This window comes from Lepus europaeus, chromosome 9, assembly GCF_033115175.1.
Source record: "Lepus europaeus isolate LE1 chromosome 9, mLepTim1.pri, whole genome shotgun sequence".
NCBI classification, from domain to species: Eukaryota; Metazoa; Chordata; class Mammalia; order Lagomorpha; family Leporidae; genus Lepus; species Lepus europaeus.
The window spans coordinates 12455912-12483569 of NC_084835.1; the positions used below are offsets into that span (position 1 = coordinate 12455912).

The window sequence follows — 27658 nt, forward strand, 5'->3', positions numbered from 1 at the left end:
ATTTACACAGAGAGGAGAGGCAGAGAGAGAGAGAAAGAGGTCTTCCATCCACTGGTTCACTCCCCAGTTGGCACCAACAGCTGGAGCTAAGCTGATCCGAAGTCAGGAGCTAGGAGCTTCTTCCAGGTCTCCCACATGGGTGCAGGGGCCCAAGGACTTACTTCTACTGCTTTCCCAGGCCATAGCAGAGAGCTAGACTGGAAGTGGAGCAGCCAGGACTCGAACCAGTGTCTATATGGGATGCTGGCACTGCAGGTGGCGGCTTTACCCACCAATGCCACAGCACCGGCCCCCAGAACACAAATTTTTAAAACTGGGTCAAGAATCAGCATCCTTAAAGTGGGTGAAGGGTAGGCTGAATGAATTTTAAATGTCTGAGTCACTGCCACACGGTGGCACCGTGGATGATAAACCTACAGGTATCTGGGAATCAGTGTTCAGAACTTCTCCAAGTAGTGAGAGGAACAATTATGCAGCTTATCCCTTTTCCTGCCCCCCTTTGATTGATTGATTGATTGATGTGCATATGTATGTATGTCTGCTACAGTCACAAGTGTTCAAATATAGCATACAACAATCTCATCCCAATTTTCTTTACCTGATGGTGGCACAGCTAGTGCTAAAAATGCATCCCCAATCAGAAATACAAGTGAAAAACACCACAAAGACCGTCTGGCCAAGTGTGTTTGCTGCAAAACGGCAGGAAATGAAAAGTGGGAGAAAGGTGAGATTTTGCTGCAGCAGCTGTAGACGTAGGTGCTCTGGGCTGGTGCCGGCTGAGGGGCTCAAAGGCTCCCTCACTGTCCCCCTCTCAGAATCCTAAAACATCCAACACAAGAGCCAAATGAACCCTCCACCCTTGACGTGTCTGTTAACGGTGCTAGTCTCATACTGTAGGCTTTGACTCAAAAATGGGGGTCACTTGTCTTTCCTCTCCCCTACTGCAATCTCTGGCAATGCTACCGTGCCCTCCCAGCGTCCACTGCTACTCCAAGATTAGGCCCAGCTTCCTCCTGGTCACAGTATCTAGTTCATCCCACAGGCTCCTTACTCTAACCAAGTCTGCCTGCTACAAGTGATCTCAAACTTCAGTGACAGCCCCAGACCTCAGGAATGCCATGTTCAAAGCCTGACCCTCCTTGCTAACATCATCTGCTCCCATCACTTGATTTCCTGGGCCCGCCCCACAACATGCCAATCTTTCCCAGAATCCCTATCACGGCCCAGCCACGGGTCTGTGGACAGCTCTGCCCTCCCTAGCATGCAGATTGAAGAGAAAACCCCAGCTCAGAATCTACACGGACTTGCTTAAGGTCCTGCAGTGGGCAGAGAAGTAACTGGTGCAGTAACTGAGCACAGCCCAGTGCTGTCCTTAGAACTGTCCCTTGGCCAGAGCCGCGGCTCACTAGGCTAATCCTCTGCCTGCGGCGCTAGCACCCCAGGTTCTAGTCCTGGTTGAGGCGCTGGATCCTGTCCCTGTTGCTCCTCTTCCAGTCCAGCTCTCTGCTGTGGCCCAGAAGGCAGTGGAGGATGGCCCAAGTGTTTGGGACCTGCACCCGCATGGGAGACAAGGAGGAAGCACCTGGCTCCTGGCTTTGGATCGGCGCAGCGCGCTGGCCGTAGCAGCCACATGGGGTGTGAACCAACGGAAGGAAGACCTTTCTCTCTATTTCTGTCTCTAACTCTACCTGTCAAAAAAAGAAAAGAAAACAAAAACAAAAACAAACCTGTCCCTATGCCTGCATGGCAGTGGAGCACAGGGGACAGACATGGAAGCCCTGCTTGCTTGTTGGTCAAGGGGTCTAGGGTGGGTCAGGTCTGAAGTCCCTTCAGGAGGGTCTGAGTGAGCAGGTGGAAACTCCCCGACCCCCACATCCTCTCCAGGGCTCCAGAGGCTGCGACATGCCATTGCCCTGTTCTCTAGAACAGAGCTGTGAGCATGGGTCCAGAAAGCAGGGTGGGCGTGGCAGGGGCAAGAGGAGGAACGTGACACCTCTTCCTGGTGTATACATTGCCTGAGAGCAGCAACACAGAGAGGGGCTGGGATGCAAGGGGAGGAGAGGCCAGGCGAGGGCAGACAGAAGCCTGGGTGGGGCTGGTGGGGTTGGTCTCAAGGCAAAACAGGAGGCAGCTGTGTGTTTCAAGGTCACAGGAGGCCAGGTGGGGTAGCGAAGAGAGAAGTGGTTGGAAACGTGTCTATGGAAAATGCTCCTTTTAGAAACTGCAGGCAGAGCCAAAGCTAGTGTAACCATTAAACAGATTTTGTTAACCAAAGGCTACTGAGATTGGTTCTGTCACCCCTGAGCAATGAACTGGGCCATGACCACACCCACATCTCCTGAGTGCTCACATCCGCCCACAGGCTTCCTCACTGTCTCCAGGCGTGGTGGGGCAGGAGCCCTCCTGAGAGCTGCCCTCAGCACCAGGCCCTGCTGGGGCCTCTGCCAGGTACAGCTATAGGACTGCCGGCCTGGTGCTGCTCTGTTCTGATTCTGTATACTCAAATGTGGCGTCCTAACTGCACTGCAGTCCCTCCTGCATCCAGAGCCCTGCTGAGACCCTGGGGGTGGGGGCTCAGCACAGCGATGGGCTGGACCCCTCAGCGCCAGGCCCCAACCATCTTCCCAGGGAGCAGGGACCCTCATGGCTGCACTTCCTGCTCTCCTCCCAGCCCAGGGAGGCGACACTGTGAGCCCCTGGAAGGAAGCCTCACTCAGCCACCTGAACCCCATGGCAGGCTCCAGCCTGGGCCAGCCCCCAACACCTCTGCCCAGACCACAGGACTGCCAAGACTCCAGGGCAAACCCAGAGGGCACGGCTCCAGTGCTGTCCTTTAAAACAGGGAAGCTGAGGCTGAGGTCCAGAAGGGACTCGCCCCAAGCCCCCACGTTCACTGCCGAACCCCAACCTGAGCCTGTCCTGGGCTGGGTGCTGCGTCCCAGGGCAGAGTCTGCCCTGCCTGGCTCCTGGCAGCCACCTAAGCCCCTGCCTGGGTCCCTACCCCTTCCTCCCTGTACACATTCACCCTGGGGCTAAGCTGAAGGGGAGACCCTGCCAGTCCTTCCCCCAGGAAACTCAGAATGTAGGGGGTTCTGGCCTTGACGTTATCTTCCCTGTGGCCAATCCCACCCCTACCTAGCCCACCAGCTGCTGCCTAGGGCTCTGTCCCAGCCTCCGCCTGTCCTAGCTCTGCTTCAGTTTCCACGATGTGGTCACAGGGAGCTTTGGAAAATTGGTCCGCCACTGATCGGGGTCTGTCCTCTCAGAACCCTCCAGGTTTCCCACAGCCCTCAAGCCTCTAGTACCTCTAGCTACCGGACCTGCTTACCCAACATGCACCAGTACCATTAGCCTCATGTGGCCCTGCTATCCCCGACTATGCTTCTCACAGTCACAGGTCCCAGAGACCCTGCAAGAGCCCAACCACTAGCCACATGATGAGTTCTGGAAGCCAGGAACTCCCATTCCCAAAGAGCCTGAGCTGGAGCCTCAGGCCCAAAGGACAGCAATGTGGCCCTACACCGAGCTCCCAGACACCACCATGACTGCAGAGCAGGTAGGCCAGACCCCACTGTTGATTGGGGCTGCGCCTCTGCTGATCCCTAGTAGGAAAACCTAGATCAGGGTGAGACTTTGGACTCAACTCGCGTGTCACTATGCTTTCACACCAGCTACTAAATGCCCTTGTCTATGGCTGTAACCACAAAGCCCACAGTGGGATGCTCTGGTCCACCTCAGCTCCCACATGCAGCCTGGGATCCAGTACTGTCCTGGACACTCCAGTGCCCTTCAATGACCTCAACAACCAGCCCCCTCCCCCACGTTACAGCCGAGGGCACAAGCTGCAGGCATGGAGGCTTTCCTTTCTTACAAAAGTCTTTAATAAAAATAGCTCTGTGCAGAACAGGTTATAAAACAAAGGTAGCAAACTCAAACTCCTGCCCCCCTCCAGGTAGGAGGGGGCAGCAGGCAGAGCGCATACATGGAGAGCTGGCCCAAGGGGTGGCTCTTGCTGTCGGCCCACTGGATGCAGGTACAGGGCTGACACTGTTTTCTTCCTCAAGAGAAAATATGTCTTTTTAGGAAAATCACATATTTTAATGCTGGCCACAAACTGATCCTGCTCCCCACATCACACTACATGGTGAAACACTTGACGATATAAACAATGGATGCATACAGTAGCAAATATTTGTACAAAGGTGAGGGCTGAAGTGTTCGGCACCTAGCCAGCCACCAGCGAAGCAGGGCATACAGCCCCACCTCCATAGCAACATGCCAGGTAAGAAGAGGTAAGAGAGGAATGAGGGGGGGGAGAAGGGAGCAGGAGGCGTCAAATGCATGGTGGCTTCCTGCAGCCCTCTGCAGTGGCCGTGTGGGCAGCGGCTCTGTGGGGGTGCCAGGACTCCCAGATCTTTCAACTGCAAACAGAGCTCTGCTTGCCCTAATATCCCAGGAGCCTTTTGGCTTCTTCGCTCTGTGCCTGCAGAGTCTCACTCGCGTACTTCTGCAGGAGCTCCATCTTCTTCCTTCGCACGAGCGCCTCCTCAATCTGCAAACACCAAGAGCACAGGACTCACAGGTCAGCAAGGTCCTCCAACTCCAGCCAGAACCCAGGCAGAGGCCCCCAGGGGCTGCCTGTCCCTGATGGAGTCTCATTTGAATACCCAGAGTGACCTCCAGGAGTCCCACTCTCTCCCATGGGAACCTCTAAACAACAGAATGCATGTATGGGGTTCCTGCCCATCTGGACTCCACCCTTATTACCATTAACACAATCACAAGCGCCAAGGGGTCAGTACTCAGAGCTGTCCTAATGGACACAAGGACACAGGAAAACCCAGCAGTGCTCGGCAAAGCCTGCTGTGGAGAGGCCCACCCCAAGGGCACCCAACATCCTACCTCCTGTTGCGACGGCACTGGGACGTGAGCAATGAACTTCTGCTGCCCATCCTCCCCTCCCTTCTCCTGGCTGCCTTCCTCGTCAGACTACAAACACAAAGACAAGCACAAGTCCATCAATAGCAGAGCAGTTGGAATGTCAGCACCTCTACAAAAGGCAATACTCTGCAGCTGTTTCAAAGAGAATAAAAGAACGGGGGATGTTCTCTTCTTACAAAGGAGGATACTCAATACACATTATTAAATAACAAAGCAACAGAGTACAGTGTCTATTAGGGGGCCTTTCATATAAGGAGGTAAAATAAGGACAGAAACTATGGGAACTAGATGGATGTGGGCAACAACAGGAAAAGAGAATCCTGTGGAATATCTCTATGCACCTTTTCATTTCTGAACCTTGTGAAGGTATAATCAATTATTTTTATTTAAAAAATAATACATACAAAAAAGATGAACTCAGAGGCTCTATGAGCCAATATAAAGTAGACTTGCGAACAGCAGGCAAGAGGGAACCCCTGTGCCATACAGGGAGTCCCCCGTTTGTCAGTCTCTGAGCCAGACGCATGACCCTGTAACCCTCCCCTCACATGGGCTGTCACATGAGCTGGGATGCAAGCCTTCTGGGGGATCCTCTCACATGCTGCTGGTAGGAGGACTCTGCAAAAATGGCTGGGTCAGGGGCTGGCACCATGGTGTAGTAGGTTAATCTTCCGCCTTTGGCGCCAGCATCCCATATGGGCGCCGGTTCTAGTCCTGGCTGCTCCTCTTCCAATCTGGCTCTCTGCTATGGCCTGGGAAAGTAGTGGAGGATGGCCCAAATGCTTGGGCCCCTGCACCCTCATGGGAGACCGGGAAGAGGCTCCTGGCTCTGGATCAGCACAGCTCTGGCCGTTGCAGCCATTTGGGGAGTGAACCAACGGAGGGAAGACCTCTCTGTCTCTTCCTCTCACTGTCTGTAACTCTAACTCTCAAATAAACAAATAAACTCTTTAAAAAAAAAAAATGGCTGGGTCTGCTAATGCTAAATCCATGCCTACCCATGCTCTGGGAATTCCACCCCTCTGAATGCACTCAACAGAAATGCTGCATGTAAACAGCAAAGCCCACAATACTCCTAAACATTATACATCTCAAACTGAACACCACCAGAAATCCACAGGCACTGGATGCACATAATCCACGAACATATAAAGTTCAGAAGTGGGTCAAGCTTCTGTGGCGCAGGCATTCGGTGCAGTGGCTAAGCCACCACTTGAGACAGCCACATCCCATGTCAGAGTGTCTGGGTTCATGTCCTGGCTCCACTCTCCATTCCAGCTTCCTACCAATCACAACATGAGACAAGTGTTGGCTTAAGTACCTGGGTCCCTGCTACTCGTGGGAGACCTGGATTGATTCTGGGCTCCTGGCTTTGGCCTGGCCCAGCCCTGGCTGTTGTGAGTATTTGGGGAATGAATTAGCAGATGGGCGATCTCTTTTTCTCTCTCTCTGGCCTGGCCCAGCTCTGACTGTAGGTATGTGAGGATGAACCAGTGAATGGCAACTGTGTGTGTGCGCCCTTAAAATAAAAAAAAAAGAACTACTTAAAACAAACAAACAACAACAAAAACTGGGGCCAGCACTGTGGCATAGCGGGTAAAGCCACTGCCTGCAGTGCCAGCATCCCATATGGGTACCAGTTCATGTCGCAGCTGTTCCACTTCTGATCCAGCTCTCTGCTATGGCCTGGGGAAGCAGCAGAGGACAGTCCAAGTCCTTGGGCTGCTGCACTCACATGGAAGACCCAGAAGAAGCTCCTGGCTCCTGGCTTTGGATGGGCCCATCTCTAGCCATTGCAGCCATTTGGGGAGTGAACCAGAGGATGGAAGACCTCTCACTGTCTCTACCTCTCTCTAACTCTTTCAAATAAATAAAAATAAATCTTGAAGAACATTAACAAAACTTATGAATCAACAAGTTTCTGGGTTGTGGTCGTGTTCTCCATCTTCCCTGGCATGGGCCGCATGGGTGTGTGACCCACACACTGCTGACCTGTGCCCTTCCTGAATGTGGAATACCACCCATCAAGGACAACTCCATGCGTCTGCAGAGCATTGTGCTGAGAGCAAAGGCCACTTACAAAGGCGACACACAGTATGAATGCACTTATAAAATGCCCTTGGAATGACAAAACTATAGAGATGGAAAACAGACTAGGAAAGGTTGGCTGTGACCGCAAAGAAGCAGCACTAGAGGTCTCCATGCTGACAGGATGCTTCTGTGACGACTGCGGAGATGGTTACGTGGATCTACACCCAGAACCTGATTCATTATACCAGTGTCACTGTCTTGGTTTTGTTACTGTGTTACATATAACCTCGTAAGATATAACCACTGGGAGGAGGGTACGCAGGATCCTTCTGTACTCTTTCGCCAGCTTCCTGTAAATCTACAACTATTTAAAAAAAAAAAGAAAAAAGAAAAAGGGGGCTGGCACTGTGGCGTAGCAGGTAAAGCCACCACCTGCAACACCAGCATCCCCTATAGGCGCTGGTTCATGGCCTGGTTGCTACACTCCTGATCCAGCTTCATGTTGATGATCTAGTAAAAGACAGAAGGTGACCCAAGTGTTTGGGTTCCTGCCACCCACATGGAGAGATATGGATGAAACTCCTGGCTTCTGGCTTCAGCCTGGCTCAGCCCTAGACATTGTGGCCATCTGGGAAGTGAACCAACGGATGGAGGACCTCTCACTCTCTATCCGTAACTCTTTCTTTTGTTGTTGTTTGTTTGTTTAAAGATTTATTTATTTGAAAGGCAGAATTACAGAGAGGCAAAGGCAGAGAGAGAGAGAGAAGTCTTCCATCTGCTGGTTCACTCCTCAGTGGCTGCAATAGCCGGAGCTGGGCCGAGTTGCAGCCAGGAGCCAGGTGTTTCTTCCGGGTCTCCCAGGCAGGTGCAGAGGCCCAAGCACTTGGCCATCTTCCACTGCTTTCCCAGGCCATAGCAGAGAGCTGGATTGAAAATGGAGCAGCCAGGATCTGGATTGGTGCCCATATGAGATGTCAGCACTGAAGGCAGCAGCTTTACCTACTACATCATAGTGCCAGCCCTCTAACACTGACTTTCAGATGAATAAATAAATCTTTTAAAAAAGAGATAGAGAGGGCTGGCGCTGTGGCTCACTTGGTTAATCTTCCGCCTGTGGCGCCAGCACCTCATATGGGTGCCAGGTTCTAGTCCCGGTTGCTCCTCTTCCAATCCAGCTCTCTGCTATGGCCTGGGAGGGCAGTGGAGGATGGCCCAAGTGCTTGGGCCCCTGCACCCCATGGGAGACCAGGAAGAAGCACCTGGCTCCTGGCTTTGGATCGGCGCAGCGCCTGCCGTAGCAGCCATTTGGGGGGTGAACCAATGGAAGGAAGACCTTTCTATCTCTCTCACTGTCTATAACTCTACCTGTCAAAAATAATAATAATAATAAATTTAAAAAAAAGAGAGAGAGATAAGAAAAAAGAAGTTCCTCTGTGGCTTTCTACTGCTCTTAAGATAAAGGCACCAAGCCCCAAACATCCGATTCACCACTGCTCAGCCACCGCGTATCTAACACACAGTCCCTGAGCTCTGTCTCCTGGCCTGCTGTTCATCCCTCACTCACCTAGGTCTCTCAGCACGTGCTATTCCCTAACCTGCAGCATTCTTCCCTCACCTCCTCTGTACTTGGTTAGCTCCCTCTTGGTCATCTCAAACTCCTCTGAAAGGTCAGTTCCCCAGCAAAGCCTTTGCGTGCTCTCCCTGCACAATACTGCTATGGAACCTGCTGTCTTACCCTGGACTGGGAGCTACATGCTGACCTGGCGTGTGGCTGTGTCCTTGCACCTGGCATGGGCCTGGCTCACAGCAGCCACAGGTTAAACTTGTAGAAAATAAAAGTGAATGTCTGCAGCTACAGAAACCTCCTCAGGCACACTGTCACCTGCTTCAGACCCTTCAGTGACCCCACTGCTGGTCAGCCAGGCCTGAGCGCGAACCTCAGGTCTGGCAGTCACTAAACTCTGAACCTGCTTCCTTGGCATGGGTGTCACAGCAAGCTCCTCACATAGGACCCAAGCCATCTAAGCATGGGTAATCCTGCAGCATGCCAAGCCCTGCAGAAGGGCCTGGAGCCTGAGGTCCAGCCTGAGAGCTGGGGACTGCAGCTCCACCTCCATCTGTGACGCTTTGAGGGAGTCCCCTCTTTGCTCTAGGTCAGTTTGTCTGTAAAATGCAGGCGTACAGAAGCACTGTCAGCACTGCCATTTGAACAGAAACAATGAGGTCATGGCCTAAACCTGTATGACTTCAACTGGGTTTATAAATCCGGTCCCAGTACATTGAGCACTTTAAGAAGAAAGGGAGGCAAGTGTTTGGTGCCGAGGTTAAGATGCTGCATCCATAGCACAGTGCCTACTCCAAGCCCTGGCTGTAACTAGGCTTCCAGCTTCCTGCCAATGTGTACCCTGGAGACAGCAGCTGATGACTCAAGTGTTTGGGTCGCTGCCACCCACGTGCAAGTTGTGAACTGAGTTCCAAACTGCTCGCTTTGGCCTGGCCCAGTCTCAGCTACTATAGGCATATGGGGAGTAAACCAGTACATAGAAGATCTCTCCCTACCTGTCTCTGTGTGTCTCTCTGCCTTTTAAATAAAATGAAAATTAAAAAAAAATGCCTTTAATCACAGCTGACAAAGAGCTCTCACAGCCACTGTTCTGAAACTCTCCTTGTGACCCTGCAGTCGAGGAAGCTGGGCTACGCCTCATAACCCTCAATTCTGATCCAAGCTGCCACCACGCCATGCTTCAAGGCTCAGAACAGAGGGCAACAAGCACCACAGGGCACCGATGCCAGTACCTCCTCCTCGGTGACAGCATAGATGTTGATCTCTTCCTCCTCTTCCTCCTCCTCTTCTTTTTCTCCTCTTGCCAGCCGGGCCTCCTTCTCTGCCTTCCACTTCTCTACCAGCTCGGCTCTGACTGGAGACAAGGGAGAGCAAATGCTGTTTATTCCAGTCTCTCTCTCTCTCTTTTTTTTTTTTTTTTGACAGGCAGAGTGAATAGTGAGAGAGAGAGAGACAGAGAGAAAGGTCTTCCTTTTTGCCGTTGGTTCACCCTCTAATGGCTGCTGCGGCCAGCGCATCTCGCTGATCCGAAGCCAGGAGCCAGGTGCTTCTCCTGGTCTCCTATGCGGGTGCAGGGCCCAAGCACTTGGGCCATCCTCCACTGCCTTCCCGGGCCACAGCAGAGAGCTGGCCTGGAAGAGGGGCAACCGGGACTAGAACCCGGCACCCCAACCTGGACTAGAACCTGGTGTGCCGGCGCCGCAAGCGGAGGATTAGTCTGTTGAGCCACGGCGCCGGCCTATTCCAGTCTCTAACTAAGCTTTCAACACTACACAGGGAGAGGTCCTCTGGAAATGGACACCTTTCATTCATGGACGTGAGGGACAGTCAGGTCCTCCAACAGTTCCACCGGGCCACTACCAGGCAGCATTTTTAGGGACCATCTCTAGATCCTCCCTGGTTCACCAACGTGAGTGGCTTCCAGACATGCTAAAAAAAAAAATAACCTGTGCAGGAACTCAGTACACAGGAAAACAGCCCCAGCTCCAAACAACCTGCTTCCCAAGTCCCTGCTCTGTGTGTCCCATGCATCAGCATGAACACAACCCTCCCATTCCCGTCATGAAGCTTCCAACACCTGCAGAGGCTGGCGCTGTAGTGCAGTGTGTGTTGGAACAGGCATCCCATATGGATGCCAGTTCAAGTCTTGGCTGCTGTACTTCTGATTCAGCTCCCTGCTATTGTTCCTAGGAAAGCAGTAGAATATGGCCCAAATTCATACCTTTCTTTTCATATTCGTATTCACAGGGTAGACCTGGATGAAGCCTCTGGCTTCTGGTTTCAGCCTGGTCGAGCCCAGGCTGTTATGGCCATTTGGGGAACAAATAGATGGAAAAATCAACCCTCCGCATAACTCTGCTTTCAAGTAAAACAACAAAACAAACACCTGTGAACTGCTTAGCACAGAGCTGGTATAAACGAAGTGCTCACTGACACCCTCCCATTTCACAGCACAACCCTTTTAGCTGCATTTTAACTAGATCAAAAAGGTACTTTAGGGACTGTAGTTGTGCCTGTGGGGTGCCAGTTCGAGTCCCAGCTGTTCTACTTCTGATCCAGTTCCTGACTGATGTGCCTGGGAAGGCAGCAGAAGATGGCGTAAGTGCTAGGATCCCTGACATTCACATGGAGAGAAGTTCTGGGCTCCTGGCTTCGGTGTGGCCCAGATCTGGCTGTTGTGGTCATTTAGGGAGTAAACCAGCTCATGGAAGGTATTTCTCCATCTTTGTCTCTCCCTCTCTCTGTTCAGTTCTATCTTTCAAATAAATAAATAAATCTATATTTTAAAAAAAGCTATTGAAATGGGTACCATTTGACAAGTTTAAGACAGGCCATTCTGGAAGAAATCTAGATGGTGCTTCTGGCCCACCACAGTCCTGACTACTGCACCTGCAAATTGGGGCTCAGGTCTTTACCAGAACATTACCTGTGAAGGCCACCAGCAGCAAAGAAATAGCTGTTCTGGCTTGAAGCATGGTTTAAAGTGCTGTTTGCAAAGGAGAGAACACAGACCAGGGGCCATTTGTAAAGAAATTACATTCCTGGGGCCAGTGCTGTGGCGCAGTGGGTTAACGCCCTGGCCTGAAGTGCTGGCATCCCACAAAGGCGCCAGTTTGAGACCCGGGAGCTCCACTTCCAATCCAGCTCTCTGCTATGGCCTGGGAAGGCAGTGGAGGATAGCCCAAGTCCTTGTGTCCCTGCACCCACATGAGAGACCTGGAGGAATCTCTTCAATCCTGGCTTCAGATCGGTGCACCTCTGTTGCGGCCAACTGGGGAATAAACCATCGGATGGAAGACCTCTCTCTCTCTCTCTCTCTGCCTCTCCTCTCTCTTTGTAACTCTTTTAAATAAAACAAATAAATCTTTAAAAAAAATTACATTCCATAGACCTACGTTTCTTTTCGTATTCCTGTTCCAAAGGCACAATAACTCCATCGTCTTCATCCAGGTAACCATAGTACTCAAAATCGATCGCTTTCATGAGCTCAGCACGTGTCTTCCTGGGAGGAGGGAGAGCTACAAGAAAGAGCAGGAATATAGCTGGATTCTCAAGTCAGAGTCACACCAGGGCTCCCCCCCTGTAAAATGCTGTGGATGGAGCCATACAGCATGTATGCGCAGGAAAACACCATGAAACAGGCACCTCCCTGTACTTTGCAAGGGTTGATTTAAGTGATTCAATACATTTAAACCCAATTAGTCCACTTAAAAGGAATCCATCCTAATTTAAACAACAAACACAAACACAGGCTAGCAAAGCTTTGTGGACAGGGGATGTATCACAGCATTATTTCTATTAATAGTGAATTTTGAGGAAGAAGTTGTATCTACAAATTATAAAATCTATGCGGGATGGGATATCCTGTAGCACAATGTTTTAATTACACTGAAAATGTCATAATGTTTAATGAAAATGCATGATGGTAAATATAGGTATACTAATAAGACAAAGGCACTGGACAGGGGTGACAAGGGACCTTTTTCTGTACTATGAACTACACTCAGCAGGACTGACTCATTTCATTGCTTCTTCAAGAAAGAAAGCAATCCACAATGGCAATAAATAAAAATACACTGAGGGTTTTTGTTCCTGATTTTCTGTATTTTACAACTTCTCTAAAATAAATATATTGCTTTAATGATAGGTGACATGTTTAAAATCTAAATGATTATTATTGTTATTTAAAAAAAAAATACTGGAGAAGCAGAGAGGTGGGTGTTAGGGAGAGACGCAAAGAGCCACCATCTCTGCTTCATTCCCCAATTGTCCCCAACGGCTTGGCTAGGCCTGGACGAAACTGGTAGCCAGAACTTAATCTGCATCTCCCACATGGGTGGCAGGAATCCAAGTACTTGAGCTATCACCTCCCAGAGTTAGCTCTGGCAGGAAACTGGCATGAGTCTTAGGAGTTAAGAGTCAGGACTTGAACCCAGGCACTGTGAAGCGGCATCTTAACCACTAGACCAAAAGCCTGCCACCGACTGTTTTTAAGGGATGGTAACACATGCAAAGCCAGTAAGCAGGGTTTGACACAAGCAGAACTGCACTCTGATGTACCAAGCATAAGAAACACTGCTTCCACAAAGTCTTTACAATACTTTTCTACAAGGCAAAATTAAAGTGCACGAAGATCCCAAACCAATGACCTCAAATTATTTCTTTCAAAGCCCCAGGTTTGCCCGAAGTTCTCCATGTGCAATGGTGGAAAGAAGGGAAAGAGGTGGGGGTGCCCAACTTGGATTCAAAAGGAATAGCTCCACTTTCTTTTTTTTAATACATGTAGGGGTTTGGCACAAGCCTTGATATGTTCAACAATTAAAAACTTTTCGGGGCCGGTGCCGTGGCTCACTTGGTTAATCCTTCGCCTGTGGCACTGGCATCCCATATGGGCACCGGGTTCTAGTCCCGGTCGCTCCTGTTCCAGTCCAGCTCTCTGCTGTGGCCCAGGAAGGCAGCAGAGGATGGCCCAAGTGTTTGGGACCTGCACCCGCATGGGAGACCAGGAGGAAGCACCTGGCTCCTAGCTTCGGATCGGCGTAGTTCCGGCCGTGGCAGCCACTTGCGGGGTGAACCAATGGAAGGAAGATCTTTCTCTCTCACTGTCTAACTCTATCTGTAAAAAAATAAAAATAGCCGGCGCCGTGGCTCACTAGGCTAATCCTCCGCCTTGCGGTGCCGGCACACCGGGTTCTAGTCCCGGTTGGGGCGCCGGATTCTGTCCTGGTTGCCCCTCTTCCAGGCCAGCTCTCTGCTGTGGCCAGGGAGTGCAGTAGAGGATGGCCCAAGTGCTTGGGCCCTGCACCCCATGGGAGGCCAGGAGAAGCACCTGGCTCCTGCCTTCGGATCAGCGCGGTGCGCCGGCCACAGCGCGCCGGCCACGGCAGCCATTGGAGGGTGAACCAACGGCAAAAAGGAAGACCTTTCTCTCTGTCTCTCTCTCACTGTCCACTCTGCCTGTCAAAAAATAAAAATAAATAAATAAAAATTTAAAAAAATAAAAATTTTTCAACTAATAAGTAAATAAAATATGAACCTGACTGAATGAACTTCAGAGCCTGTTTCAATAGATTTGGGAAACTGAACAGGGAAAACCCTTGTCTAAACATACAGACTGGTATGTTCAGACAAGGTGGCTAGCTAATCCTGGGCTCACTCCCCAGGCCCAGCTGCACGCCCTGGGCCTGTGATTTCAACTCCAGTGCCATGGCTCCTCATTTAAAATCTGGGACCAGAAGACAGCACTGTGGCACTGCAGGTTACGCTGTTGTTTGGGACACCAGCATCTCTTGTATAGGAGTGCTGGTTCAAGAACAAGCTGCTCCAATTCTATCCACTTGTTAATGTGACCAGGAAGGCAGAAGAAGATGGCCCAAGTTCTTGGGCTCCTGTCACCCATATAAGAGACCCAGATGGCATTCCTAGCTCCTAGCTGTGCCTGGCCCAGCCCTGGCTGTGAAGGAATCTGGGAACGAACCAGTAGATGGAAGATCTGTCAGTCTGCCTTTCAAAGAAATAAATAATTTTTTTTTTCTTTTTTCGACAGGCAGAGCGGACAGTGAGAGAGAGAGAGAGAAAGGTGTTCCTTTTTGCTGTTGGTTCACCCTCCAATGGCCGCTGCGGCCAGCGCACTGTGGCCGGTGCACCGCGCTGATCCGAAGCCAGGAGCCAGGTGCTTCTCCTGGTCTCCCATGGGGTGCAGGGCCCAAGCATTTGGGCCATCCTACACTGCCTTCTGGGCCACAGCAGAGAGCTGGCCTGGAAGAGGGGCAACCGGGACAGAATCCGGCATCCTGACCGGGACTAGAACCCGGTATGCCGACACCGCAGGTGGAGGATTAGCCTAGTGAGCTGCAGTGCCGGCCATAAATAAATATTTTTAAAAATTGAATAATCAATGTGTTTAAAACTCATAAAATCTGAGAACAATAATTCCTAAACTATAGGGCTGCTATACAAGACACAGAAAAAGCACTGAGCACATAGCACACCCAGCCTTATGATGAAAACAACTAGAGGTTAAAATCTCACAAACTTGAGTTACTTACGTTCTTTTTCAAACAACTCTCTAACACCAGGCAAATCTTTTGCTGCTCCAAAGTACTTATAACCTCGGTTTCCCGGGACTTCTTTCCCTTCATGATCCAGCATTTTAGGGCCAACTTTCTTATTGGGAGAAAAAAAAAAGAAGAAACAAATTTGACCTGTAAACTTGCTATTTTCATGACTGCAAACACATTTCAAATTATGTTTAATGTGGAAAATATCTGTATACAGAAAAGTTCCATGTATTTTTTTTCTTCCTTAAAAATCAACCTAAAATCTAATAATATGAGGCCCACTTAAACAAATTACAGTATATTCACTAAAGGAATATACTCTATACTTCAAAAATGATGGTCTTTATGAAACTGTCTTATTGACTTAGATATCACTTATGGAAGCGGATATCTGACCTAGCAGTTAAGATGCCCCTGGGATGCCCACACCCCATAGAGAAGCCTGAATGAGTTCTGGCTCTGCTCCCAATTCCAACTTCCAGCTAATGCTCACCAGGGGAGGCAGCAGGGGATGGCTCAAGTAGCTGGGTCCCTATCTCCCTGAGAGACCTGAGTTGAGTTCCAGGCTCCAGCTTTGGCCTGGATTAGCCCTAGCCACTGTGGGCATTTACAGAGGGAGCCAGTGGATGGGACCTCTCTCTGTCAGTCTTTCCGCCTCTCAAACACAATTGTTTTTAAAAAAGAAAATGAAAATATTAAGTACTAGACAATTTTAGAAGAGAAATATATACATGAATAGTGTCCAATTTGAGTGGTAGAACTTAAGACCATATTACCTGTTAATTTCTTAATAGATCTGAACTCACTCTTAGCCACATTAAAATAAAAATCTGCTCCACGGCACTGAAGAGGTTAAGTCGGACAACTAACTAAAAAATTCCCAGCCTGGTGCCTTGAACAAGCCAGCACTCCAGTGATGTGAGTGCCGTCCCTCTGCACAGAAACAAACACTCACATCCTAAGGTGGGGATTACGGTTTTAGGAGGGACTGTCATAAAGTAAAAGGGCCAACATGTGAAAAAACGTGTGTGCTTCTTACCACTGATGAGATACTACCATTCCCAGTGATCCAAGGTAGGTCTCGTCACACATGGGTAAAGAAAGGTTCAGGCTCCAGGACGGCAGATTTCAAACTCAAGACCCTTAGTGGGCCATGGAATTTATTAAGTAGGTCACATACATCAATTTTTGAAAAACCAAAATGGAACAGCATGGGAAATATCCATGTATATCACACGTACTAAGTATTTTTCCACATTTTTATGTGTTCTAGGTTCTGATAAAGCATGTGTGTGTGTGACCAGAATGTGGCCTTAAAATGACTTGAAAGCCACTGAAAACAGTCCTGTATTATTAAGAACCCAGAAAAGGACAGACAGAGGGAGTATTCCTGAGGCTCCATCAAGAAGCCAACAAATGGTTGCCCCCAATTCCCAAAAAGCTCAAAGAAGGATGTGTGCGGGTCATGATCATTTTAAAAACAAGCAGAGAGAGATAAGTAGCGGTCAAGAGCCTTTGGTACCCAATTTTGTCACAGGTCTCCTGCCACATGCCATGGACAAGATACTTTTGAAGCTTTCTTTCACTGTCAAGCACCACTTCTGGGGCCAAAAGCTCTCCAGCTCCCCTGCAGGCACCAGGAGCCTGCTGCTTACTTACCCCATAATCAGGACCACCCAACTCCTTCACCCGGACCTCCCAGTGTCCTTTCTCTCTCAGCAGCTTGTTAATTTCATCATTCAGGTCACGAATTCGGAATTCGCCTAAACCAGCTAGGAAACAAAAATGTTAGTAACATATTTCCCCAACAGGGCAAGCCCCTTTTTAAAAATGTCCACCAAGACCCCCAATACAATGTCATACATTTAAAATGCACGTCAACAACTACAAAGGTGTATTACATAAAAATATTCATTTAAACTGACAAGACAAACCATCCATACCCAGACACATGAAAGGGCAAGGAGTTTTCACAATCACAGAAGAAGAAAATCCTTGGAAACAACTGCATCCTCAATAGCCCCTGAAGAAACATAAGCTACGACGATGTAGTTCTACTGCTACAACTATTAAAACAGCCAACTCTTACAGAGGAGGGAGGCCAGCAAAGACGTAAGGAAGCTGGTATAACGACTCCTGGCTGGCAGCCTTCAGTGTTCAGCTCTTTCAGGAAAGCAGTGTGTTGCTACATCGGAAAATGTTTTCTCAAGGACTATCAGCCTGAGAATGAAGCTAAGGCAGGCCAGCGCCGTGGCTCAACAGGCTAATCCTCCACCTAGCGGCGCCAGCACACTGGGTTCTAGTCCCGGTCGAGGCGCCGGATTCTATCCCGGTTGCTCCTCTTCCAGGCCAGCTCTCTGCTATGGCCCGGGAAGGCAGTGGAGGATGGCCCAAGTCCTTGGGCCCTGCACCCGCATGGGAGACCAGGAGAAGCACCTGGCTCCTGCCATCGGATCAGCGCGGTGCGCCGGCCGCAGCGCACCTACCACAGCGGCCATTGGAGGGTGAACCAACAGCAAAGGAAGACCTTTCTCTCTCTCTCTCTCTGTCTACTCTGCCTGTCAAAAAAAAAAAAAAAAAAAAAAAACTTAAAAAATCAAAAAAAAAGAAGCTAAGGCACTAACTGAAAAAGATACACACAAGAGTTGGCCAAGCTGCTGTTTACGGTGGTCAAGAACCAGAAGCAGCTGGCTATCCCACCACAGAGAAGGGAAAACGGTTGACCAACTCTGACAGGCTGGAAACTGGTATCATGAAGCTGCTGCATGGGACTACTTGCATGCAGTGGAGACATAGCAAGGCCTTTATAAAATAATTCAGAATAACAAACTCAAGTATAGAAAGGCCCCTATTGGTGCCAGTGCTGTAGCACAGGAGGTAATCCTCCGCCTGCAGTGCCAGCATCCCATATGGGTGCTGATTCGAGTCTTGTCTGCTCAACTTCTAATCCAGTTCTTTGCTATGGCCTGAGAAAGCAGTGGAAGATGGCCTAAGTGCTTGGGCCGCTGCACCTGCGTGGGAGACCCGGAAGAATCTACTGGCTCCTGGCTTTGTATCGGCACTCTGGCTGTTGCAGCCATCTGGGGAGTGAACCAGTAGATGGACGACCTCTCTCTGTCTGTCTCTGCCTCTCTGTAACTTTTTCACATAAATAAATAAATCTTTTTTAAAAAAATTACCAAACCACACTCCAAAGTGACTATAGCATTGTTTCCACATCAGCAGCATATCAGAGTGCCAACTGCTTCACATTTCTGCCGATACTTGGTATTGCCACTTTTTGTTTAAGCCTAATACAACTGCAGCAGTACTTCACTGTAGTTTTAATTTGTACTTCCTTGTGGACTAGTATGTAAAATACATGAAAAGATGCTCAATTGCCTCTACATTGTCTTTGGTCAAGTGCTTATCATTTTGCCCATTTTTTTAAAGCAAATTATTAGTATTCTTATTGCTCTTTATAATTCCTTTCCCCACAGCCTGGGACAGCTGCACCCCTATGGGATGTCTGTTTAGAGTTCAGGCTACCCTGCTTCCAACCCAGCTTCTTGAGAAGGCACACCCTGGGAGTCAGCAGACGATAACTCATACTTAGGTTCCTGTCATCCACGTGGAAGACACAGACTGAGTTCCAGACTCCTGAACCATGGCTGTTGTGAGGGAGTGAACCAGAAAATAGATGATCTCTCTCTCTCTCTCTTTCAAATAAAACAAAAATACATAAAACCTTAAAAAAACAGAATTTCTGTATACTGCTCTTCTATCCTGTGGCCTGGCTAAATTCATATATTTGTTTGAGAAGTCTTTTTGTAAAATCCTTGGAATTTTCTACATAGAAAATTGAGTACAATCTTCTATATACTAATAGTTCATTTTTTATTTTCCACACTATATACTTATTATTTCCTTTTCCTGCATTTCTACACTGGCTGGGATTTCCATTATGACTTTAAACAACAGTGGCATGAATAGGTATTTTTGCCTTGTTCCTGATGATAAGATGAATGTATTCAATCTATCATCATTAAGTATGACAATGGCTGTCAAGTTTGTGGCAGAATTACATTATCAGGGTAAAAACACTCTCTTTTACTCCTGGTTTTCCAAGAGGTTTTATCTCAAATAAATGCTAAATTCTGCCAAATACTTTTGGCTGCATCTACTGATAGGACCATCCAGTTTTCCTCTTCCAAAAGGGTAATAAAAAAACAACACTATTCTCTTATTTTAAGATTTTTTTGAAAGGCAGAGTTACAGAGAGAGGGGGAGAGACAGAGATCTTCCATCTGCTGATTAACTGACCAAATGGCTGCAGTGGCCAGGACGAAGCAAGGGCAAAGCCAAGAGCTTCATCTGGGTCTCCCCCATGGGTGGCAGGAGCCCAGGTACTTCAGCAGGTTCTGCTGCTTTCCTGCGTGCATTAACAGGGAGTTGTATAGGAAGCGGAACAGCTAGGACTAGAACCAGCACTCATATGGGGTGCCAGCGTTGCAGGTGGTGGCTTAATCTGCTGCGCCACAAATAACTGTCCTGGCTGGCACCACGGCTCAATAGGTTACTCCTCCGCCTGCGGTGCCGGCATACCGGTTCTAGTCCTGGTCGGGGCGCTGGATTCTGTCTTGGTTGCCCCTCTTCCAGGCCAGCTCTCTGCTGTGGCCTGGGATTGCAGTGGAGGATGGCCCAAGTGCTTGGGCCCTGCACCCCATGGGAGACCAGGAGAAGCACCTGGCTCCTGCCTTCAGATCAGCGCGGTGCGCCAGCCGCGATGGCCATTGGAGGGTGAACCAACGACAAAAAGGAAGACCTTTCTCTCTGTCTCTCTCTGTCCACTCTGTCAAAAATAAAACAAAACAAAACAAAAAAACTGTCTCTAGTTGACTTTTAAACGCTGAATCAACCATGCATTCCTCCTTGGTTAGGATGTCAACCTGCTGAAATACTGCTGGATTTGACTTGCTAATATTTTGTTGAAGAATTCTGTCTACTTCCATCAGGAATATTGATTTGTTAACTGTTTTTCTTATAATGCCTTTTCCTGATTCTAATATCTATGCTAATGCTGAATTAAAATTCATAGAACAAATTATGAAATCTTCGCTGCTCTTCAACTTCCTGCAAGAAGTTATATGGAATTATATTACTTCCTCCTTAAACGTTTGGTATAAGAGAACTGATCAGTGAAGCTATCCAGGTCAGGAGTTGTCTCTGTTGGAAGGTTTTAAACTACGAGCTCCTGTCCATCACTCACTCCCCAGTGCTCTCAACGGTAACAGTGCAGTATCAAAGCCAGGAGCCAGGAACTGAATCCACATCTCCCACATGGGTGGCAAGAACTCAACTATTTGACTCATCACTGCTGCCACATAGGGAATGCGTCAAAGGGAGCCGAAATCAGAAACCACAGCCAGGCATCAAACCCACCTATCCTGATGTGGCATTCAGGTATCCCTAAACAGAGTCTTAACTGACGGGCCAAATGCCCACCTCTCATCTGTTTTTAATTTCACTGATTTCTACTCTTTATTATTTCATTCCTTCTGCTGGCTTTGGGCTGAATTTGTTCTTCTTTTCTAGTTTATTAGGATAGAAACTTAGATCACTGATTTGAAACTTTTCTCATTTTCTATTATTTCAGTGTCATAAGTTTTCATCGAAGAATGTATCCCTTAAAATTTTCTCATCTCCTAAATTTTAATGTTATGTTTTTATTCTCAATTTAATTCTTTTCTAATTTTCTTGTAGTTTCTTCTTACATACATGGGTAATTATAAGCATGTTGTGGGGCTGCCACCTGCGATACCAGCATCCCATATAGATGCCAGTTTGAGTCTCAGCTGCTCCACTTCCGATCCACCTCTCTGCTATGCCCTCGGAAAGCAGAAGATGCCCCAAGTGCTTGGAGCCCTGTGCCTGAGTGGGAGACCCAGAAGCTCCTGGCTCTTGACTGTGGATCAACCCAGCTCTGACCACTGCAGCCGTTAGGGGAGTGAACCATCGGACAAAAGACCTTCCCCTCTCTCTCTCTCTCTCTGCCTCTGTAACTCTGCCTTTTAAATAAATAAATCTTTTAGAAAAATTATAAACATGTTGTTTAAGTCCCAAATACTTAAGAATTTTGCAGATATCTTCCCACTGTTATTTTCAAAAAATATATGTGGCATCATTTCAATGATTTAAATTTGCTAACATTTGCTTAATAGCCCAGAACATGTTTTATTTTGGTGAATGTTCCATGTACTTTTTTTTTTTTAGATAGATCTATATATTTGAAAGGTGTTACAAAGAGGCAGAGGCAGAGGCAGAGGCAGAGGGAGAGAGAGGAGTCTTCCATCAGCTACTTCACTCCACAAATGTCCACAACAGCCAGAGCAGTGCAGATCTGAAGCCAGGAGCTGGGAGCTTCTTCTGGGTCTCCCAAGTGGGTGCAGGGGCCCAAGGACTTGGGCCATCTTCCACTGCCTTCAAATCCACAGCAGAAAGCTGGATTGGAAGTGGAACAGGCAGGACTCAAACCGGTGCCAATATGGGATGCTGGCACTGCAGGCAGTGGCTTCACTTGCTAAGGCACAGCAACGGCTCCCCATGTAGTCTATTTTTTTTTTTTTTTAATTTGACAGGTAGAATTACAGACAGTGAGAAAGAGAGAGAGACAGAGAGGCAGGTCCTCTCTCCATTGGTTCACCCCCCAAATGGCCGCCACACCCGGAACCGTGCTGATTTGAAGCCAGGAGCCAGGTGCCTCCTCCTGGTCTCCCACACGGGCTCAGGGGCCCAAGCACTTGGGTCATCCTCCACTGCCCTCCTGGGCCACAGCAGAGAGCCGGACTGGAAGAGGAGCAGCCGGGACTAGAACTGGTGCCTATATGGGCACCATATGGGATACAGTGCCGCAGGTGGAGGATTAACCAAGTGAGCCATGGCACCAGCCCCTCCATGTACTCTTAAGAAATGAAAACGTATTCTTTTTTTTTTTTTTTTTTTTTTTGACAGGCAGAGTTAGACAGTGAGAGAGAGAGACAGAAAGAAAGGTCTTCCTTCCGTTAGTTCACCTCTAAAAATGGCTACCACGGCCGGCGTGCTGCGCTGATCCGAAGCCAGGAGCCAGGTGCTTCCTCCTGGTCTCCCATGCAGGTACAGGACCCATGGACTTGGGCCATCCTCCACTGCTTTCCTGGGCCACAGCAGAGAGCTGGACTGGAAGAGGAGCAACAGGGACAGAATCTGGTGCACCAACCAGGACTAGAACCTGGGGAAAATGTATTCTTTGGGGTTAAATAGTGTATTCAATAAATATTAGCTATGTCAAATTGACAGTAATGTTCCTGTCTTCTATGTCCTAGCAATTTGTTATTCTTGTTTTATTGCTTAATACGTTAGGAACGTTGAAGTCCTCAGGAATACTTTTGGATTTCAGAATCGAGCAGTTTACAGGGTCGAGCTGGCTTACCATTCTGAATCTGTGCCACTTTTTTAGAGATCTCTCCAATGATCTGTGGAAAAAATACACAGTACGTTTTTAATGACTCCTGAATGTGTCTGAAAGGACTGGAGAACGAGAATTCAAAATTAGTACCTAGAATATTTAGAATTCTAGTGTGTCATTCAGGTGATAAGAGGCAATTAGAGACATGTTATACGCAAGATCCGATTCACACAGAACCTACCTGCCGTCTCCACTTCTCAGCCTTGGGCAGCTCTGTACATTCCGAAGCAAGAAAGGGCCTTCGTTCCTAAGGGGCAGCAAAACAACAGGTGTCACTGCTATCCCAGTTAAAACTTTCATCCAGCATCAACAGCCGAATCAGGCTTGAAACCTGAAACGTCTGATGGCGTACATTCATTTACGTTTCAGTCCCAGATGATCTTCATCAGGTCTTAAAGATCCCTCTACAACAACCACATTCATTGTAGTAATAAAGTGAAACAGTGGAAACTAATGTCCAGTAATATGAGACGGCTAAATAAGTTTTACTATTGCATGACAATCTTACAGTACTTTAAGAAATGACGTAAAATAAATAAATCTTTTTTAAAGGGGGGGCGGGGCTGTGGTGCAGCAGGTTAATGCCCTGGCCTAAAGCACCAGCATCCCACATGGGCACCAGTTTGAGACCTGGCTCCTCCACTTCCAATCCAGCTCTCTGCTATGGCCTGGGAAAGCAGTGGAAGATGGCCCAAATCCTTGGGCCCCTTCACCCATGTGGGAGACCCGAAAGAAGCTCCTGATTAGCGCAGCTCCGGCCATTGCAGCCAATTGGGGAGTGAACCATTGGATGGAAGACCTCTCTCTCTCTGTGTAACTCTGACTTTCAAATAAATAAATAAATCTTTTTTAAAAAAAAATGATGTAAACAAAAGAAACGTATGTAAATATGTGTGCATACACAATACACAAACATGTATCTGAATATACACATACATATGTGTATAGAATTTTCAGGCCAGCGCCGCGGCTAAATAGGCTAACCCTCCACCTTGAGGCGCCAGCACACCGGGTTCTAGTCCCGGTCGGGCGCCGGATTCTGTCCTGGTTGCCCCTCTTCCAGGCCAGCTCTCTGCTATGGCCAGGGAGTGCAGTGGAGGATGGCCCAAGTGCTTGGGCCCTGCACCCCATGGGAGACCAGGATAAGCACTTGGCTCCTGGCTTCGGATCAGCGCGGTGCACTGGCTGCAGTGCGCCAGCCGCGATGGCCATTGGAGGGTGAACCAACAGCAAAAAAGGAAGACCTTTCTCTCTGTCTCTCTCACACTGTCCGCTCTGCCTGTCAAAAAAAAAAAAAAAAAAAGAATTTTCAAAGAAGCAAAGAAAAATATCCAGTGACCAGTATGTATTATCCCTAATCCAGCTGAGCCTCCATGAGTTGAGATCAGTTTCAGTTTAGAGGTGGTCACACATCACTCTCTACTCCCTATTCAATATTGGAGAGAGCTGAGAAAACATGAGAACCTGGCCATCACATGACAGAAACAGAACCAGCAGCCAGATCAACACAATGCCCCAGCTCTGGAATCCAGGCGTACAGACTCTGCAGAGAACAATCAAGTACAGACAAGAAACATGAAGTCTATCCAGGGGGGAGCCTCACTGCAGTCATCGTGATACATTACAATTCATGAGGAAGATCAGCACCAACCTTCACTTTTCCCTCTTCCAGCTGGGCTTGGCGAAACCTTGCTAAGGCCGTCCTAAGAGGGGCATAAAAGACTCCATTAGCTTCTACTCACAGATTTCTTGTCACCCAAGTTCTGCTAGGATAGATCTACTCATGAAAATATTCAGGGGCCGGTGCTGTGGTGTACCGGGTAGAGCCCTGCCTGAAGTGCCAGCATCCCATATGGGCATCGGTTCAAGTCCCAGCTGCTCTTCTTCCGATTCAGCTCTTTGCTATGGCCTGGGAAGCAGTAGAAGATGGCCCAAGTCCTTGGGCCCCTGTACCCGCATGGGAGACCCAGAGGAAGCTTCTGGCTCCTGGCTTTGGATAGGTGCAGCTCCGGCTGTTGTGGCTGTTTGGGCAGTGAACCAGTGGCTGGAAGACAACTTGGTCTGTCTCTCTCTCTCTCTCTCATTCTCTCTCTGCCTCTGCCTCTCTGTAACTCTGCCTTTCAAATAAATAAATACATTTTTAAAAGAAAAGAAAAAGGCATTTATGAAAGCTACATCTCAATAAAGTTCTTGCCAGTGTTTAACCCTGGGAAAAGCACTCTAAAACTGAGCAAACAGGTTTCAAAGCTCTTTAAGACAGTGGTATTAATAAATATTAAGAGCACAGATGTTGAGTCAGTTCTGAATTACAGTCCTGGTTCTGATTCTTATTAGCTTGAGGTTCAGGGCAAGTTACCTAACATTCTCTAAGTACTATCATCTGCTTCTACCAAGAGAAAACTGTGGTAAAGATTAAATTAGATATGCAGCTCAATTCACATCATATCTGCCTCTGTCCTCCCCTCTGTGTGTGAAACTCTGACTTTCAAATAAATAAATAAATAATTCTTAAGTGGGGAAAAAAAAAAAAAAGAAATGAAACCAGAGTAGGGGCCAGCACTGTGGCACAGTGGGTTAAGCAACTGGGTGTGATGCACACACCCCATATGAGCACCAACTCCAGCCCAGGTGCTCTATTTCCCATCCATTAATGCACCTGGGAAGGCAGTGGAAAATGGCCCAACTGCTTGGGCCCCTGACCAGCGGGAGACCTGGATGGAGTACCAGGTGCCTATCATCAGGCTAGCCCAGCCGTGGCTGTTTTGGCCATTTGTGGAGTGAACCAGAGGATGGAAGATCTCTCTCTCTCTCTCTCTCTCTCTTTTTTTTTTTTTTTGACAGGTAGAGTTATAGACAGTGAGAGAGAGAGAGACAGAGAGAAAGGTCTTCCTTCCGTTGGTTTACTCCCCAAATGGCCACCACAGTCAGCGCTGCACCGATCCGAAGCCAGGAGCCAGGTGCTTCCTCCTGGTCTCCCATGTGGGTGCAGGGCCCAAGCACTTGGGCCATCCTCCACTGCCTTCCCAAGCCACAGCAGAGAGCTGGACTGGAAGAGGAGCAACCGGGACTAGAACCGGCACCCAAATGGGATGCTGGTGCCGCAGGCGGAGGATTAACCAAGTGAGCCACGGCGCCAGCCCCTCTATCTCTTTCAAATAAATACATAGATCTAAAAAAAAAAAGAAATTAGAGTAAAATATCCCAAGAATAAAGCCATTTGTGTTCCTCAACACCCAAGCATCTGCTTTACATCCACCGTGTGCGTGAGGACTGTGGGAAACTCTACCCGTCAGAGCGCTGTGAAGTGCCCTCACTCTCATCCTCACAGCCCCTGTACCATTGGCAAGCTGAAGGGATGTTCATCTGAAACTTCTAGAAGCTGTCGGAAAACACCAACAGAAAATACAAAGAGCCAACGTCAAGATGCTATTTTAACATAGAGAAAGAAAGAAAGGGGGGCCAAGCAGGTTAAGCTGCGGCCTGAAGTGCCGGCATCCCATATGGACACCGGTTCGAGTCCCAGTCGTTCCACTTTTTTGACCCAGCTCTCTGTGAATGTGCCTGGGAATGCAGTGCAAGTCTATGGGTCCCTGCACCCAGGCATGAGACCTGGAAGAAGCTCCTGCCTTTAGCCTGACACAGCCCTGGCTGCTGTGGCCATTTTGGCAGTACACCCGAAGATGGAAAATCTCTTTCTCTCTGTGTGTAACTCTGCCTTTCAAATAAATACATAAATCTCAAAAAGAGAGAATGAAACGGGCTTCTTTTGGTAAAGGATCAAATACTAATAGAGTTCAGTGGTGGCTATTAAGTTACAAAAAATTCACAGTGCAAAACAAGTGGATACTTACATGGCCTTTTCTGCATTTCGAGCCTGGAAGGAGAGAGAAGGGAAGAAAAATGATGATGTTTTAAATACAGTTTTGGTTTTTTACTCCTAAGCGAAAAATTCTACAAGGACACAAGCAGAATGCTCGAATTACCTAATATGAACAGCAACAGCAATAACAATAAAATCAAAAGGCGTCCAAATCCTGTGGCTTATGCTACGCCCACTCATCCGGGCTAACTCCAGTCCCACTGCAGATTCTGCGTTCGTCATCGCCACCCCAGAAAGTTGTTCCAATGACACCTTCTTCGCAGTCAGGCTGGTGCCCGTCCCAGGTGTACACTTAACCATGGCAGTGACCACCCAGCATCACAAATGTCTGTCAGTGAAATTAGGGGTCCAGACCCAAGGCCGGTTCTTGCACAGTGAGTTTTACGTAAATAATGTCACACAAGTGTCAAGTGCATCTCATCCCTGAAACAGTGCCAGGCAAAGAACGCATTTTCTGGGCGGAAGTGCAAATAGCAGCGGAGACCCGAGTTCCACTCCCAGTTCGTCCACTTCACCATCCCTGAGAAGTGGTCTCTCTAAACTCCTGTCTCCCCGCCTTTACAACAGGGATCACAGCTCTTATCTCAGAGACGTGGCGCTGGTCTGCTCCTCGTTGGGGCCTTGTGCTCGCCAGGGAACAACGGCTTCGGTGCCTCTTCTGCACCCTCACTCCGGCGCCGTGTGCGCCTGACGGGGGTTCCACTGAACGCAAACCGTCCAGTAACGAGCATCATCACATCGCGCCGGTGCAAACACGCACCGCCGCCTCGGCCGTGTCTACGCCACGCCCTCGCTCAGCAGGTGCCCAACGCCTACAGCGTGCCCTGCCGCCGCCGTGCCGGGCTCTGAGGACGCAAAGCCCTCCCTCGTGAAGTTTACGGGCTGGAACACACAGAATCCCGCCAACAGCCGCCGCGGCCCTGCGACTCCGCCTCGCCTCGCCGCGCTGTCCCACGCGACGCTGGGAGGGGCAGCCCGAAACTGTGTGCCGCTCCCCGGACCCCACTGTCCTCTCCCAGCTCGGCCACCGCTGGAAGAGAAGCCCCCGGACCCAGGCTGGGGGGCCCCCTCGCCCACACACTCCACTCACCATGGTTTCGGCGAGGGCGCCGCCCCGGGGCCCTGCGGCCCCAGCCCACGAAGCTTCACAGTCTCACGAGGCTGCAGGGCCTAACAGCGCGCACCGCCCGACCTTTTTG

At 48.9% G+C, this 27658-nt stretch overlaps 1 protein-coding gene across 1 annotated transcript; it reads right to left on the reverse strand.

Moving 5' to 3' along the window:
* ISY1 (ISY1 splicing factor homolog) lies at positions 1–27644 on the reverse strand. The gene is made up of 11 exons (XM_062200550.1): positions 27550–27644; positions 26431–26453; positions 24231–24282; positions 22761–22826; positions 22544–22586; positions 16756–16868; positions 15085–15202; positions 11932–12054; positions 9769–9890; positions 4903–4989; positions 1–4552 (listed from the first exon to the last, which is right to left on the reverse strand). Exons 1-11 carry the CDS (start codon positions 27550–27552, stop codon positions 4445–4447), a joined length of 858 nt encoding a protein of 285 aa, XP_062056534.1. The 5' UTR covers positions 27553–27644; the 3' UTR covers positions 1–4444.
* Positions 27645–27658: the final 14 nt, after the last annotated feature.

Excerpts from the sequence above, each read along its gene's own strand:
- ISY1 (XM_062200550.1), bottom strand. Across the intron at positions 16,869-22,543 it reads AGTGGCACAGATTCAGAATG|CTGGTTTAGGCGAATTCCGA; the intron begins GTAAGCCAGCTC and ends TTTGTTTCCTAG. Across the intron at positions 12,055-15,084 it reads AGAGTTGTTTGAAAAAGAAC|CTCTCCCTCCTCCCAGGAAG; the intron begins GTAAGTAACTCA and ends TCTTTCTTGTAG.